The 17,009-nt window shown below is 46.1% G+C and overlaps 1 protein-coding gene across 1 annotated transcript in view; it reads right to left on the bottom strand.

Moving 5' to 3' along the window:
- Positions 1-6,844: 6,844 nt before the first annotated feature.
- The window catches only part of DOK2 (docking protein 2), a 28,993-nt gene continuing 18,828 nt past the window's right edge, over positions 6,845-17,009 (bottom strand). The window contains exons 3-5 of the mRNA XM_075207162.1: positions 16,363-16,462; positions 9,770-9,942; positions 6,845-9,035 (exon numbers count right to left, since the gene is read on the bottom strand). Coding sequence (XP_075063263.1) covers positions 8,367-9,035; positions 9,770-9,942; positions 16,363-16,462 — 942 coding nt within the window. The 3' untranslated portion in view covers positions 6,845-8,366. The remainder of the gene's footprint in view (positions 9,036-9,769; positions 9,943-16,362; positions 16,463-17,009) is intronic.

Below are 17,009 nucleotides of genomic sequence, written 5' to 3'. Positions count from 1 at the left end.
TCATCATAATCATCACCATTTATTTATATAGCGCCGCTAATTCTGCAGAGTTGTACAGAGAACTCACTCACGCCAAACCCTCATGTGATGGTGATGTGATGATGTCACACTGGCATCTTCCTGCTGTCATCTTACCAGGATAGTCAGTGGCTGGTGAAGTCTCTCCATATGTAAGTATTAATAGTCTGATGGCATGTGGGAAGGTCTGATGATGACATGTGGGGAAATCTGATGAACATGTAATGGGCATGTAGGGATGTCTGAAGGGCATATGATGAGGTCAGAGGGGAATGTGAGAATGTCTGATGGGCATGTGGCACACTTCAGCATTGGGAGGATGCTGTAGCATGCTCCACGCTACACCTCTGCATCCACATTGCCTGGTGTGGAAGGGTTGAGGAGGAGATGGTGGGCCCTGTTTGTTTCATTTGTGCTGGGTTCCACAATTTCTGATGGCAGCCCTGATATCCATTAGGGATGCCCTAACATTTTTTTTTAAATATAGCACCCATATTGGGGAATACTGCAGAGCCAATCATAAGTGGCCAGTGTGAGAAAACACTTGTGATTGGATATGGAACTTTGATCACTTTGCATTTAAGTTAGTGTGCAGGTGGGTCTTTTTTATGAGGATTATTCAGGGGGGTTACATTTAGACCATGGGTGGGCAAACCAGTCCTCAAGGGCCATCAACAGTTCATGTTTTTAGGATTTCTTTAATCATGCACAGCTGAGTTAATCTATTTGGCTGGGTCAGTAATTATCCCAGCTGTTTCTACAGACAGAAATCCTAAAAACATGAACTGTTGTTGGCCCTTGAGGACTGGTTTGCCCACCCCTGATTTAGACTATGTAGGATCAATGCCAGTACCAGCAGTCTTAGACATCACTAGCCTGCCTCCAACACTCAGCAGGCCACTGATTGGTGGCCTTCCCAATTAGAATCCTTAACAGAACCCAGCTGGGCTCAGCCTCAGGCTAGTGCTTCCAGTACTGATGTTACCAATCAACCAGTCACTATAAGAACCTGCTCAGTGCACTCATCAAGTGCCTGCATCAATTGTGTTTAACATCAATACTCCAGCTCCACAATTATACTAGGAAGTATAGCAGCTTTTGTATCTCTTCAACTCCTGTGTCCAGTCTCCCCAACAGCAGCACACCCATACCCACATTTCCATCTGCTGTGTTTTGGGCAAAGTCCTCATACCAAATCTTCTTCTGCTACCATGGAGGGAACCAACTAAGCTGGGCCATGACCTTGATCCTCAATGAATGAAGTCCATATTCTTTTGTGGGGGAATCCCTGGTGAAGGCCGGTGGAGGTCTTAGACTCTGCGCCAGTGTATTTGGTTGTACTAATCCAGTGGTTCCCAAACTTTTGCAGTTTGCGGCACCCTTAGAGTCTCCAAATTTTTTCAAGGCACCCCTCCAAAATAATTATTGAGCAGTCCTGTTTTAGAAGTAGTTGGTCAAAAAATTGTAATAAGTATTTAGGTCAGGACAGAAATACTTATTTAGTTGTATGCAAAAATGTCCCCTCTGCATCCAGACACTCTGCCCCCTCTGCATCCAGACACTCTGCCCCTCTGCATCCAGACACACTGCCCCCTCTGCATCCAGACACACTGCCCCCTCTCACACTGCCCCCTCTGTCACGCTGTCCCCCCTCCTCTGCTCTGTCACAATGTCCCCCTCTGCCCTCTCACACGCTGTCCCCTCCTCTGCCCTCTCACATGCTGTCCCCTCCTCTGCCCTCTCACACGCTGTCCCCCCACCTCTGCCCTCTCACGCTGTCCCCTCCTCTGCCCTCTCACGCTGTGTCCCCCTCCTCTGCCCTCTTACGCTGTGTCTCCCTCCACTGTCCCTCTCACGCTGTGTCCCCCTCTACCCCTCTCATGTTGTGTCCCCCTCCACTGCCCTCTCTCACGCTGTGTCTCCCGCCACTGCCCTCTCTCACGCTGTGTCTCCCGCCACTGCCCCTCTCACGCTGTGTCCCCCCTCCACTGCCCCTCTCACGCTGTGTCCCATTCCTCTGTCCCGCTGTGCCCCTACTCTGCCCTCTGTCACGCTGTCCCCCTCCTCTGCCCTGTCACGCTGTCTCCCTCCTCTGCCCTCTGTCACGCTGTCCCCCTCCTCTGCCCCGCTGTCACACTGTCCTCCTCCTCTGCCCCGCTGTCACACTGACCTGCTCTGCCCCGCTGTCACACTGACCTCCTCTGCCCAGCTGTCACACTGTCCTTCTCTGCCCCGCTGTCACACTGACCTGCTCTGCCCCGCTGTCACACTGTCCTCCTCTGCTGTCACACTGACCTGCATTGCCCCGCTGTCACACTGTCCTCCTCTGCTGTCACACTGTCCTCCTCTGCTGTCACACTGACCTGCTCTGCCCCACTGTCCTTCTCTGCTGTCACACTGTCCTCCTCTGCTGTCACACTGACCTGCTCTGCCCCGCTGTCACACTGTCCTCCTCTGCTGTCACACTGTCCTCCTCTGCCCCGCTGTCACACTGTCCTCCTCTGCCCTGCTGTCACACTGACCTGCTCTGCCCCGCTGTCACACTGACCTGCTCTGCCCCGCTGTCACACTGACCTGCTCTGCTGTCACACTGTCCTCCTCTGCCCCGCTGTCACACTGACCTGCTCTGCCCCGCTGTCACACTGACCTGCTCTGCCCCGCTGTCACACTGACCTGCTCTGCTGTCACACTGTCCTCCTCTGCCCTGCTGTCACACTGATCTTTTCTGCCCCGCTGTCACACTGACCTGCTCTGCCCTGCTGTCACACTGTCCTCCTCTGCCCTGCTGTCACACTGATCTTTTCTGCCCCGCTGTCACACTGACCTGCTCTGCCCCGCTGTCACACTGTCCTCCTCTGCCCTGCTGTCACACTGATCTTTTCTGCCCCGCTGTCACACTGACCTGCTCTGCTGTCACACTGTCCTCCTCTGCCCCGCTGTCACACTGATCTGCTCTGCCCCGCTGTCACACTGACCTGCTCTGCCCCGCTGTCACACTGACCTGCTCTGCTGTCACACTGTCCTCCTCTGCCCTGCTGTCACACTGATCTTTTCTGCCCCGCTGTCACACTGACCTGCTCTGCCCCGCTGTCACACTGACCTGCTCTGCTGTCACACTGTCCTCCTCTGCCCCGCTGTCACACTGACCTGCTCTGCCCCACTGTCACACTGTCCTGCTCTGCCCCGCTGTCACACTGACCTGCTCTGCTGTCACACTGTCCTCCTCTGCCCGCTGTCACGATCCTTTTCACTCTGCCGCGAGCCAGCCATAAAAAAAAAGAGAACACAGAAACTTACCAATCCGCGCGGCGCCGGGACCCAGCAGCCTCCTCTCTCCCACAGCTGTTACTGAATATCGACGTCAGTGACAGCTGCTGCGGGAGAGAGGAGGCTGCTGGGTCCCGGCGCCACGCTGATTGGTAAGTTTCTGTGTTCTCTTTTTTTTTTTTATGGCTGGCTCGCGGCACCCCAGTGACAGCGCCGCGGCACCCCTGGGAGCCGCGGCGCACACTTTGGGAACCGCCGTACTAATCCCATCTGCTAGCTATTGTCATCTGTGTGCATGTACTCAATTTAACTTTCTCTCTATCTCTGATCTACAGGGTCACTGTGATATTCTCCATTCTATCCATTTGTTTATTGCATGCTACGTGCTGTTCAAATAGTGCCAGCACATCTGTATACCTTATTGCATGTTACATCAGTGCCAACACATCTATGTACCCGAGTGCGCACTACGAGCTGCCAAGGCAGTGCCTATAAACTCTGCGTACTCCGTTGTATGTTAACAACCCCACACTTCATGTACTCATCTGTACCCTCAGCATTTTGCTTTCTGTATGAAGCACCACAGTGAATGCCGGTAGGTCACTATCTCTTTTGAATCGCATACATACTTGTTCCGGAGTGTTCCCAGTAGATACAAAATCCCAAGTTCTCACAATCAAGAAAGATCAGAAAGAAGAAACAACGATTTCCTTTTAGATTTAAATGGTGAATGTGACTGGATCACTTACAAGTAACTTATGGTATAAATTTATTTAAAGGAAATAGCGCAGGGTGCTTAGTTATATAATTGCAAATATACTTATTTTTGATATTGTGGGTGTTTTGGTAAAAGGAATATCTGTATTTCTCAGACCATCAGACCAGGGGAAGAAATTTGTTCCTTGTTTAACCTTACTAGAGGAAATGCATTATTTCTGGAGATATATATCTGATACAATAAGCCTTTATGGATGGAAGTCTTTTGTGTATTGTGATGTGGGGAAATGGCTTGTTTGGGGGTTTGTACCTTTCTTTGGGAATGTGTATTCTGCGACTGTCTGAAGAAAGGATTTTATGTTTATTAGACCCTTTGACTTGCTAGTACATTTCCTGCCTCTGCAATGAGGTGCAGGAAATCACAGTAAGGTTTTTGGATATCAAAGATAAGTGAAAATATTGTTAGCTTTGCATTGCAGGTAAATCCATGTTTTGGTAAACAGGTTACATCCTGATTCTAAAAATAGCTCAGAACTCAAGGAGGCTGGCTTATCCAGTGAGGCTGTGTTCAAATGTGTATAAAAACAGCACTGTTTTGTATTAAATGTTGTTCTTCTGATTTCATCTGACCTTAGCATTGGTACCTTCAGTCAGTGTGACTGCAAATAAACATCACTTGCTTCAAAGAACTGCTTGAAAATATCTTCCATGCTGAAATTCCTGTGACCTTCAGATTAGACCCAAAATCTAATCCGTCCTCCGGCTGTACTGAAGTTTGGACCCAGCTTTCCAGTACCACTGCTCTGCCTGCTATCCTGCAGCTCTGGTCAGTGTGATAGGCCAGGGGGGATTCATCCACAGCAACCCTGATCCATAGTAAGAGGTCAGGAGCACCAGCCCAGTTACACCAGCAAGGGGGTACCCTAGCATTGAAGGAGTCCAGTGGTGGCAGCATTGTAAGCCCCTCCTACTGCGGCAGGAAGGCACACTTGGGATAATGAGAGGGAACAGTGGCAAAGTAAGCTCAGCCGGTTCCCAGCAGCAACAGACAGGGTGGCATAGGTGGTCCATCCTGTCACAGTGAATGATGGTTATGGGGAGGTTTTTAATTAGTTTTTTACTTTTTTAGGTCTTCAACGTGAGACAGGTGAGGTGCTACTACAGGCACCTCCCAATCTTGTTAATTAGCCCAGTTATCCTCCCCCAATGGTTGGTTGGGGGAGGAGGGGGTTTTGTTTCTCCGATAGATGCATGAGACTTGCACTGACTAAAGGAAACCAGTCCAGGCTGTCTACTGGTTTGTTTTTTTTAATAAATGTTTTATTTACAATTAAAAGGCACTGCAATGGGCACAAAATATGCACCAACGTATGCAAATGTATTCATGTATTTGATGTACTTACTACACAGTCTAAGGGTCATTTCTCCATATTCATTCTTCTGAATCTCTCTGCTGCTTTTGACACTGTTGTTCACCCTTGTCTCCTTCACAGCCTTCACTTTATTGGCCTTCGTGACACAGTTCTTTCCTGGTTCATTATCTACCTATCAATCCGCTCCTTGTGTTTCTATCTCTGGCACACCCTTCCCTCCACTCCCACTATCTGTTGGGGACCCACAAGGCTCTGTTCTTAACCCTTTTTTCATTGTACATTTCTTCTCTTGGGGCACTAATTCACTCATTCAGCCGCCAGTAACGCCTCTACGCTGATAACACCCAAATCTATATCTTTTCCCCTGACCTCTCCTCTTCTGTATTATCTCGTATAACCAACTATCTTTCAGCTATCTCATGTCTATGTCTATCTCATATCTACATGGATGACTCAATGGTATCTAAAGTTCAACATATCCAAAACAGAACTTATCTTCTCTCCTCCCAGTCACCACCTCCTGTCAAATTTCCGTCACTACAACACTACAAATTTCCTCAGTCTCCCAAGCCCACTGCCTTGGTGTCAAACTTGACTCCGCCCTCTGCTTTATTCCTCACATCTAGACTCTATCCCAGTCCTGTCGGTTCTCCCTTGAAAACATTGCCAGAATACGCCCTTTTCCTACTCAACATGCTACAAAAACTCTTATCCATTCTCTCATCATCTCCTGTCGTGACCACTGCATTCCTGTCACCCATATCTCCACAGTTCAATTCATCCTAAATGCTGCTGCCAGTCTGATCTTTCTCTCTAACTGCTCCACATCTGCTGCATCACTTTGCCAATCCCTACACTGGTTCTCTGTGTCCTCAAGAATCCAAATCAAATTACTCCCCCTTACCTACAAAGCCCTCAACAACACTACTCCCATATACACCTCAAATCTCATATCAAAGTACTCTCCCTCCCGCCCTCTTAGATCTTCCTCTGACCTGTGTCTTTTTTTGTCTCCCTGTAACCACCTCTGCTACCCACTTATGGAATTTCCTACCACACTCAATTAGACTTTCCCTCAGCTTTTAAATACCCTCACAGCTGTCACAATCTCCACTCTAAGTCACACTTGCTCCTCTTGTTTTAGCTGTGCCCTCTTCCACTTAGCATCTCTAATGAGCAGGGCCCTCCATAACCTTTGTCTGCATTATGTTGTCTGCCTTGTATGTCCTTGTTTTATGTATATCCTTATTTTATGTCTGTCCTGTTTTACCAACTGTACGGAGCTGCGAAGCACTGTGGAACTTTACACATCTACGATAATAATAATAATAAGTTATGAAATGTCTACTGTTGAGTACAAATCACCTTTGGAATAGTTATGCGCGTTTTGGAAGATTGCCAAGATTCCTGCAAAGCAGCGTGGCTTTGTGGAGCAGCAGAAGCTTCCACTATCAGAATTAGGTGAAGTGAGGGCATTCCCAGCAGAGTACGGAGCATGTGCACTGATGAGTCTAAGTTTGTGGCGCAAGGTTATTAAACTAAGATAATAGGATGGAGAGGGTGCATTCCTTTCTGTGTGGAGAGACTCATAGCCATTTTCATTCTGTAAAGGTACTTGAACAAGGCACCAGCTTGGCAGTCTTCAGGTCCAGTCCCATACTTTTAATGTTGCACTTTGGCAGAAAATCTCCTTTCTAGCCCCATACGCGGTGTAATAAAAATCTTTAAACACAGATAATTGCCACAAAGGAGTGTTTCTAAAGTGGTGATAAGAGGTTGGACAGCGATGTGCCATCTCGCACACCAAGACGCACTTCTAGCATAGGCATCACCCAAGAGCGTAGAGTTGGCACGCACCCTGATGTGCACTGGGCACCATATAGGCCACTCAAATCCAAGGGACAATCCAGTGTGCTTTGTAAATGAGGCTCAGAGTTTGCAAAAGCAGTCACATGACATTACAACATTAATGGTTTTTGCATTGTAAGTAAGTCATCTATGCAAATCATTACTTGGTGATTTAAATACAAGACTGTAGTTTTATGTGGATATGACACTTTAATGATGACATTAATTCTAATGACAAAAAAATATAATAGTTTCCTCTAACTGATGCTAGTAGCAGTGCTGATATGTTGCTCTGTGACTTGGCATATTAAAGAGCATAAATATGTATAGCAGGTAGCACTAGACTGCCAGGCACAATGTAGCTAGGAGACGTTTCACCTGGAAGTCCTGGCAGCATTATTCACTGCAGTGTACTGTACCTGGTCCTGTAGCCCATCTGTGTGCAATCAAAAATTGTCTACCCTTTAGGATAGACTTTTGCTCAAGTCATCAGCTGGAGCATTACCCTGTTCTACCTCAGGCCGGCTGTCTCTCTTCTGTCCTATGGTGCGCCTTTCAAAACCTGTGGCCCCAACTTCCACAACAAATCCATCTTGGACAACACTATGGTAATATATTTGCCAGGAGTAAAAACGTGTAAATTTCTATATGAAACGGTGCTCAAATATGCATCTCTCCTGGCTTCTCTGTCTCATAAATCAGCCGTTTCATTCACGCACTTCTTGCATTCTGCATCTCATGACATTTAGTTCAAGCCTAAAAGTTATACACTGGTTTCAAATCCATGCAGGCCCATGGAGAGTAGGTAATGGCAACATCATTTATTTTAGCTCTAAGTTTCGGATGGCACCTCTATTGATCCAGTTTGACATATACACTGTGCAGAGAAAGAACCCCTATTCAACCTCTGCCACCCCTAGGCTCAGATCTACTCTCTACTGACAAAAGAGACCCATGCTGGCCAGTGCTGAGAAATTGTCTTGTGACATCATCATAATGACATCAATGTACTGTCAATAGAGTAAATCATTACAATAAACGTTTTTAAAAAGTTCATCAAATCCTTTGTAAAGGGGCTCACAGGAATATATTGTGTATATTTGTCAATGCTGGAAAATTGTGGACTCTGGTATAAAATCTTTTTCAGCTCTCCTGGGCGCCCTTTAGTGTAACATTGTCATATTGACTTTCATCTCTGTCCTGATTTCCCCACTCATCCTCATCTTTCTGCTTTTTTCCTCCTTTAAATGTTGCCACTCCGCCCCTGGGAACTGCATAATCATCCCATCCTGGTAAATATGGATATTCGTATCCAGCATTATGGGAGTCAGTGCCTTGACTTTTCCAGGCGTCTACCCTGATACCTTCTGGCTCATCGTACACTGGGTTGAAAGGAAGTTCTGGCTCATCATAAATATGCTCAGGTTTGCGTATCTTTCTTGATTTCCTTTGAGTGGGAACTGGTCCAAGAAGACCCCCAAAGCCTGTAGCCAAAAGGTTTTTAGCCACTTTGTCAAAAGGCACAGCATATTCACTCTCCGGGATGGTGCTGTTGGTAGTCTGACTGCTTTGGGGACACTGAGGTGGCTGTAAGGGGACCACAGATAGAGATGATGAGCGGATCGGTTGCTGTGGTGCTGTGGCTGGTTCTTCTTGCGGTTGTTCTATGACAGTTGGAGAGGAGGAATCATTGCGGCTTGCTTTAATGGCACATTCGATGGCCTGGAAAATCTGACCTCCATGGGCTGTCTCAAATTCAAAGTTTCCTTCTCCTGAAGCACAACGTCGGCCAGCCTCAAAGGAGAACATAGTCTGTTGTTGGAGAAGAAAGAAAAATATCAGGACAAACTGGTAACTGTAGAGGTTATACTAAGTCATGGGATAGACAAGGGCAGTAAGCTTGATAATGGAGACACAATATCTTGGTGATCACCTAAGTAAAACAATTTCCACCCAATAGATGAATTCTGAAATGTTCCTAAGCAACTATTCCCACGGTAAGTTGTCATTTAAATCACTTTAATTACTGTATTGAAGTTGGTTGGTGCAACTAACATCCATCTGAATGTGGCAATCACAAAATATGTCTCAGAATATCTCTCTGTTGGGTAAGTTCTGACCAGTCATTTATATTAATTTACATGTGCAATCCTCAAAACGTGGCCTGTAGTAATGGGGTAGCACAGTGGCACAGCGGTCAGCATGGTTACCTCATAGCACTGTGGTTCGATTCTGACCATGGCCCTATCTATGTGGAGTTTGCATGTTTTCCCCCTGTTTGCGTGGGTTCCCTCAGAGTGCTGTGGTTTCCCCTCACACTCCAAAAACATCCTGGTAGGTTAGTTGGCTACTGACAAACTGAACCCTAGTATGTGTGTGTGTGTGTGTGGTAGGGAATTTATAAGTTCCAGTGGGTGCAGTGATTAATGTAAATTATTACATATCCTCTGTACGGTGCTGTATAATATGATTGGCATTATATAAATATAATATAATAATTATAATAAAATACAAGATCAAAGAAATTAAAAGATCAAACTTTTTACCTTATCTCTCCCAAATCTCCTCAGATATGGGTAAGGCCAGCTGAAGACCAGACTCCCGGATTGACAGTCTCGAAGGGAGAGACATTTGTCTTCAGTTTTAAGTGTGTACATGCCAGAGAGACCACAGCGAGACGATGCGTTTGTCTGTCTCACACGCACTAAAAATTGACCACCTACAGACATTAAAAAACGTACATGTCATTTAACACCTAACAGCGTCTCTAAATACTCTCAACAGTATATGGTGTGGTTGCCAACTGTCATTACGTTTACTGAGTCAGTAACAAAATAAGTCAAAATTATGTCTGCCAGGAGAAACATATATAGTGAGCATTAAAATTAAGTATCTAACTAAAACTAATATACAATGAAATACATGCACTGTAAAAATATATAGGTTTGAGTAGTGCTGTGATTCCATTACTTCATGTTCAGGGTATACAAATAATATATCAGTAAAACACTGGCTGTTGTAAGTATTGTTTTCATAAAATAGTCAGCAGCCAGCGAGCCTGACTATGTCCTTATCACTGTGCTAATCTCCCATTTGCTGGAGTGATTCACTCGTCCCCTGCTGAACACCCATCTCATGTACAGTGTATCTCGCTGCACAGTTTATTTCATTCCCTTCTCAACCCCAGATTGACATCACTATTAGATCATACTTGCCAACATTTGTTTTCTGGCTTCCGGGAGATGCCGGCTGGGAAGTGGCCGTACAGGGGGCGGGGCGCCGAGATCGCGTAATTTTGGCGATCAGGGGGTGAATCGCAGCGTTTAAACCAAATTTTGGTGATCAGGGAGATTGCCACACTCGCCTGGGAGTCCGGGAGACTCTCGCAAAATGCGGGAGTCTCCCGGACATTTCGGGAGAGTTGGCAAGTATGTATTAGATGCCCTCTACAGTTTTTTTCCATTTTTACCCATGCTGAACACCAGTCTCCCATTTGTTTCACGCCATACGGGATATCACTCCTCCATCTGCTGTACATTGTATCTTCCCCATAATAAACACCCCTCTCTCCTGTACAATGTGTCTTCCTCCATCTACTGTACATTGTATCTTCCCCATGATAAACACCCCTCTCTCCTGTACAATGTATCTTCCTCATGCCGAAAATCCCTCTCCCATCTCCTGCACAATGTATCATAGTCATAGGGAACATTCCTCTCCCATCTCCGGTACAATGTATCATAGTCATAGGGAACATTCCTCTCCCATCTCCGGTACAATGTATCAACCTCATGTCAAACATCCTTCTCCCTTCTCCTGCATAATGTATCATAGTCATGGGGAACATTCCTCTCTCATCTCCGGTACATTGTATCATCCTCATGACGAACATCCCTCTCCCATCTCCTGCACAATGTATCATAGTCATGGGGAACATTTCTCTCCCATCTCCTGCACAATGTATCATCCTCATGATGAACATCCCTCTCCAATCTCCTGCACAATGTATCATAGTCATGGGGAACATTCCTCTCCCATCTCCTGCACAATGTATTATAGTCATGGGGAACATTCCTCTCCCATCTCCGGTACAATGTATCTTCCCCATGACGAACACCCTTCTCCCACCTCCTGCACAATGTATCATCCTCATGACGAACATCCCTCTCCCATCTCCTGCACAATGTGTGATAGTCATGAGGAACATTCTTCTCCCATCTCCTGCACAATGTATCAACCTAATGTCAAACATCCTTCTCCCATCTACTGCACTATGTATCATAGTCATGGGGAACATTCCTCTCTCCTATCCGGTACAATGTATCTTCCCCATGACGAACACCCTTCTCCCACCTCCTGTACAATGTATCATCCTCATGGCGAACACCCTTCTCCGATCTCCTGCACAATGTATCATCCTCATGATGAACACCCTTCTCCCATCTCCTGCACAATGTATTATCCTCATAATGAACACCCTTCTCCAATCTCCTGTACAATGTATCATCCTCATGACGAACATCCCTCTCCCATCTCCTGCACAATGTATCATCCTCATGACGAACATCCCTCTCCCATCTCCTGTACAATGTATCATCCTCATGATGAACACCCTTCTCCCATCTCCTGTACAATGTATCATCCTCATGAGGAACATCCCTCTCCCATCTCCTGCACAATATAACATAGTCATGGGGAACATTCCCCTCCCATCTCCGGTACAATGTATCTTCCCCGTGATGAACATCCTTCTCCCATCTCCTGCAAATTGTATCATACTCATGATGAACATCCCTCTCCCATCTCCTGCACAATGTATCATAGTCATAGGGAACATTCCTCTCCTATCTCTGATACAATGTATCATAGTCATGGGGAACACCCTTCTCCCATCTCAGGTACATTTTGTCATCCTCATGACGAACACCCTTCTCCCATCTCCTGCACAATGTATCATCCTCATGACGAACTTCCCTCTCCCATCTCCTGCACAATGTATCAACCTCATGACAAACATTCTTCTCCCATCTCCTGCACAATGTATCATAGTCATGGGGAACATTCCTCTCCCATCTCCGGCACAATGTATCTTCCCCATGACGAACACCCTTCTCCCACCTCCTGTACAATGTATCATCCTCATGATGAACACCCTTCTCCTATCTCCTGCACAATGTATCATCCTCATGATGAACACCCTTCTCCCATCTCCTGTACAATGTATCATCCTCATGACGAACATCCCTCTCCCATCTCCTGCACAATGTATCATCCTCATGATGAACACCCTTCTCCCATCTCCTGTACAATGTATCATCCTCATGACGAACATCCCTCTCCCATCTCCTGTACAATGTATCATCCTCATGATGAACACCCTTCTCCCATCTCCTGTACAATGTATCATCCTCATGACGAACATCCCTCTCCCATCTCCTGCACAATGTATCATAGTCATGGGGAACATTCCCCTCACATCTCCGGTACAATGTATCTTCCCCATGACGAACATCCTTCTCCCATCTCTTGCACATTGTATCATCCTCATGATGAACATCCCTCTCCCATCTCCTGCACAATGTATCATAGTCATGGGGAACATTCCCCTCCCATCTCCGGTACAATGTATCTTCCCCATGACGAACACCCTTCTTTCATCTCCTGCACAATGTATCATCCTCATGACGAACTTCCCTCTCCCATCTCCTGCACAATGTATCAACCTCATGACAAACATTCTTCTCCCATCTCCTGCACAATGTATCATAGTCATGGGGAACATTCCTCTCCCATCTCCGGCACAATGTATCTTCCCCATGACGAACACCCTTCTCCCACCTCCTGTACAATGTATCATCCTCATGGCGAACACCCTTCTCCCATCTCCTGCACAATGTATCATCCTCATGATGAACACCCTTCTCCTATCTCCTGCACAATGTATCATCCTCATGATGAACACCCTTCTCCCATCTCCTGTACAATGTATCATCCTCATGACGAACATCCCTCTCCCATCTCCTGCACAATGTATCATCCTCATGATGAACACCCTTCTCCCATCTCCTGTACAATGTATCATCCTCATGACGAACATCCCTCTCCCATCTCCTGTACAATGTATCATCCTCATGATGAACACCCTTCTCCCATCTCCTGTACAATGTATCATCCTCATGACGAACATCCCTCTCCCATCTCCTGCACAATGTATCATAGTCATGGGGAACATTCCCCTCACATCTCCGGTACAATGTATCTTCCCCATGACGAACATCCTTCTCCCATCTCTTGCACATTGTATCATCCTCATGATGAACATCCCTCTCCCATCTCCTGCACAATGTATCATAGTCATGGGGAACATTCCCCTCCCATCTCCGGTACAATGTATCTTCCCCATGATGAACATCCTTCTCCCACCTCCTGCACAATGTATCATCCTCATGACGAACATTCCTCTCCCATCTCCTGCACAATGTATCAACCTCATGTCAAACATCCTTCTCCCATCTACTGCACTATGTATCATAGTCATGGGGAACATTCCTCTCTCCTATCCGGTACAATGTATCTTCCCCATGACGAACACCCTTCTCCCACCTCCTGTACAATGTATCATCCTCATGGCGAACACCCTTCTCCGATCTCCTGCACAATGTATCATCCTCATGATGAACACCCTTCTCCCATCTCCTGCACAATGTATCATCCTCATAATGAACACCCTTCTCCAATCTCCTGTACAATGTATCATCCTCATGACAAACATTCCTCTCCCATCTCCTGCACAATGTATCATCCTCATGACGAACATCCATCTCCCATCTCCTGTACAATGTATCATCCTCATGATGAACACCCTTCTCCCATCTCCTGTACAATGTATCATCCTCATGAGGAACATCCCTCTCCCATCTTCTGCACAATATAACATAGTCATGGGGAACATTCCCCTCCCATCTCCAGTACAATGTATCTTCCCCGTGATGAACATCCTTCTCCCATCTCCTGCAAATTGTATCATACTCATGATGAACATCCCTCTCCCATCTCCTGCACAATGTATCATAGTCATAGGGAACATTCCTCTCCCATCTCTGATACAATGTATCATAGTCATGGGGAACACCCTTCTCCCATCTCAGGTACATTTTGTCATCCTCATGGGGAACACCCTTCTCCCATCTCCTGCACAATGTATCATCCTCATGACGAACTTCCCTCTCCCATCTCCTGCACAATGTATCAACCTCATGACAAACATTCTTCTCCCATCTCCTGCACAATGTATCATAGTCATGGGGAACATTCCTCTCCCATCTCCGGCACAATGTATCTTCCCCATGACGAACACCCTTCTCCCACCTCCTGTACAATGTATCATCCTCATGGCGAACACCCTTCTCCCATCTCCTGCACAATGTATCATCCTCATGATGAACACCCTTCTCCTATCTCCTGCACAATGTATCATCCTCATGATGAACACCCTTCTCCCATCTCCTGTACAATGTATCATCCTCATGACGAACATCCCTCTCCCATCTCCTGCACAATGTATCATCCTCATGACGAACATCCCTCTCCCATCTCCTGTACAATGTATCATCCTCATGATGAACACCTTTCTCCCATCTCCTGTACAATGTATCATCCTCATGATGAACACCCTTCTCCCATCTCCTGTACAATGTATCATCCTCATGATGAACACCCTTCTCCCATCTCCTGTACAATGTATCATCCTCATGACGAACATCCCTCTCCCATCTCCTGCACAATGTATCATAGTCATGGGGAACATTCCCCTCCCATCTCCGGTACAATGTATCTTCCCCATGATGAACATCCTTCTCCCATCTCCTGCACAATGTATCATCCTCATGATGAACATCCCTCTCCCATCTCCTGCACAATGTATCATAGTCATGGGGAACATTCCCCTCCCATCTCCGGTACAATGTATCTTCCCCATGACGAACATCCTTCTCCCATCTCTTGCACATTGTATCATCCTCATGATGAACATCCCTTTCCCATCTGCTGCACAATGTATCTTCCCCATGATGAACATCCTTCTCCCATCTCCTGCACAATGTATCTTCCCGATGATGAACATCCCTCTCCTATCTCCTGCACAATGTATCATAGTCATGGGGAACATTCCCCTCCCATCTCCTGCACAATGTATCATCCTCATGATAACCATCCCTCTCCCATCTCCTGCACAATGTATCATCCTCATGATGAACATCCCTCTCCTCTACAGTTTCTTTCACTCCATCTCCTGTACAGGATTTTTCTCAACTGCTGTTGAACACCCCTCTCCCATCTCCGTTATAATGTATCTCCCCATACTGAACACCCCTCTCCCATCTCTGTTATAATATATCTTCCCCATACTGAACACCCCTCTCGCATCTTGGGTATGTTCCCTATATTGAACACCCCTCTCCCATCTCCTGTACAGTTTCCATCACTCCATACTGGACATCACTTTTCCATCTCTTGTGCAATGTATATTCCACATACTGAACACCCCTCTCTCATCTTGGGCATATTCAGTATACTGAAAACCACTATCACATCTCCTGTACAATTTCTTTCACCTCCGCAAAACTTCATTCTCCCATTTCTTGTACAGTTTATCTCCCCCTGATGAACACTATCCCATTGCTTGTACAGTTTATCTCCCCCTGATGAACACTATCCCATTGCTTGTACAGTTTATCTCCCCCTGATGAACACTATCCCATTGCTTGTACAGTTTATCTCCCCCTGATGAACACTATCCCATTGCTTGTACAGTTTAACCTCTCCTGAACTTCACTCATCTCCTACATAGTTATAATATTATTCTCCACTACATCCCACTGCAGCCTCATTTGCACTTTGATTTGTGTACCCCCTGCTGAATGTCATTCAGCAGCACAGTGTTTGTCTCACCAACCGCTGAATGTCACTTTCTCATATCCTGCAAATTTATTCTTTCATTCCCCTTCAATAGATCTCTGGCTCAAATGTCTTCTATGTGTATACAGAAATATGCACATATCAGACTTCTCCCCTTGTATTATTTGCAGAATGTCTTGTGTTCACCTCATTTCTAATTCCCTTATGAAACATTTATCCTTACTTGGTGTGGCCTCCTGGGTTGTACTGTAGAGGGAGTTTTCCTGAAGCTGGAGACTTGTATTGAGTGGTTGACTGTCTGTCCTCAACAGAGACCGACGTTCCTGAACACACACAGAAAGTTTTGTAATTAGAGAGGTTTAAAAGATTTTAATTTTTTTTAGTATCACATAGTCATTGCAAAGAAATAGTCATAATATAAATGAATATGAACTGTACACACTGGAGTTTATTTACATTCATATGATTTACAGTACAAAGTGCCTTGGTTTTGTACTGGTGCAGCTAGATGGTCCACTCCGAGCCCCGGAAGTCCATACCTACCTTCTGCTTTTCCTAAAAGTCTGCTTGGCATAGCCTAATATATGGCATACTTTGTCGGAGACTGGATTTCGAGAAGTTCACCAGGACTCCCCAAAGTGCCGGGAACCCTTCCGGATCCTGTTCCGGATTTCCCTAGTGAAGTAAGCGTAGACGGGGCTTGATCACACGATTTGAGAGTAATTGTGTCATTGTGTCACAACCACCCCCCCTCTTCCCGTTGCTGTGTGATGATGTGAATCAAGGCATGCACAGTGGAGGGTAGGGCCATTATGACACAATTTATGACACACACACCCCCTACCCATGGAAACCACCCACCTTGATGCC

This window comes from Mixophyes fleayi, chromosome 4 (genome assembly GCF_038048845.1).
Source record: "Mixophyes fleayi isolate aMixFle1 chromosome 4, aMixFle1.hap1, whole genome shotgun sequence".
NCBI lineage: Eukaryota > Metazoa > Chordata > Amphibia > Anura > Limnodynastidae > Mixophyes > Mixophyes fleayi.
Note: the sequence above shows the minus strand (reverse complement) of the source record. Positions and strands in the feature narration are given on the sequence as shown.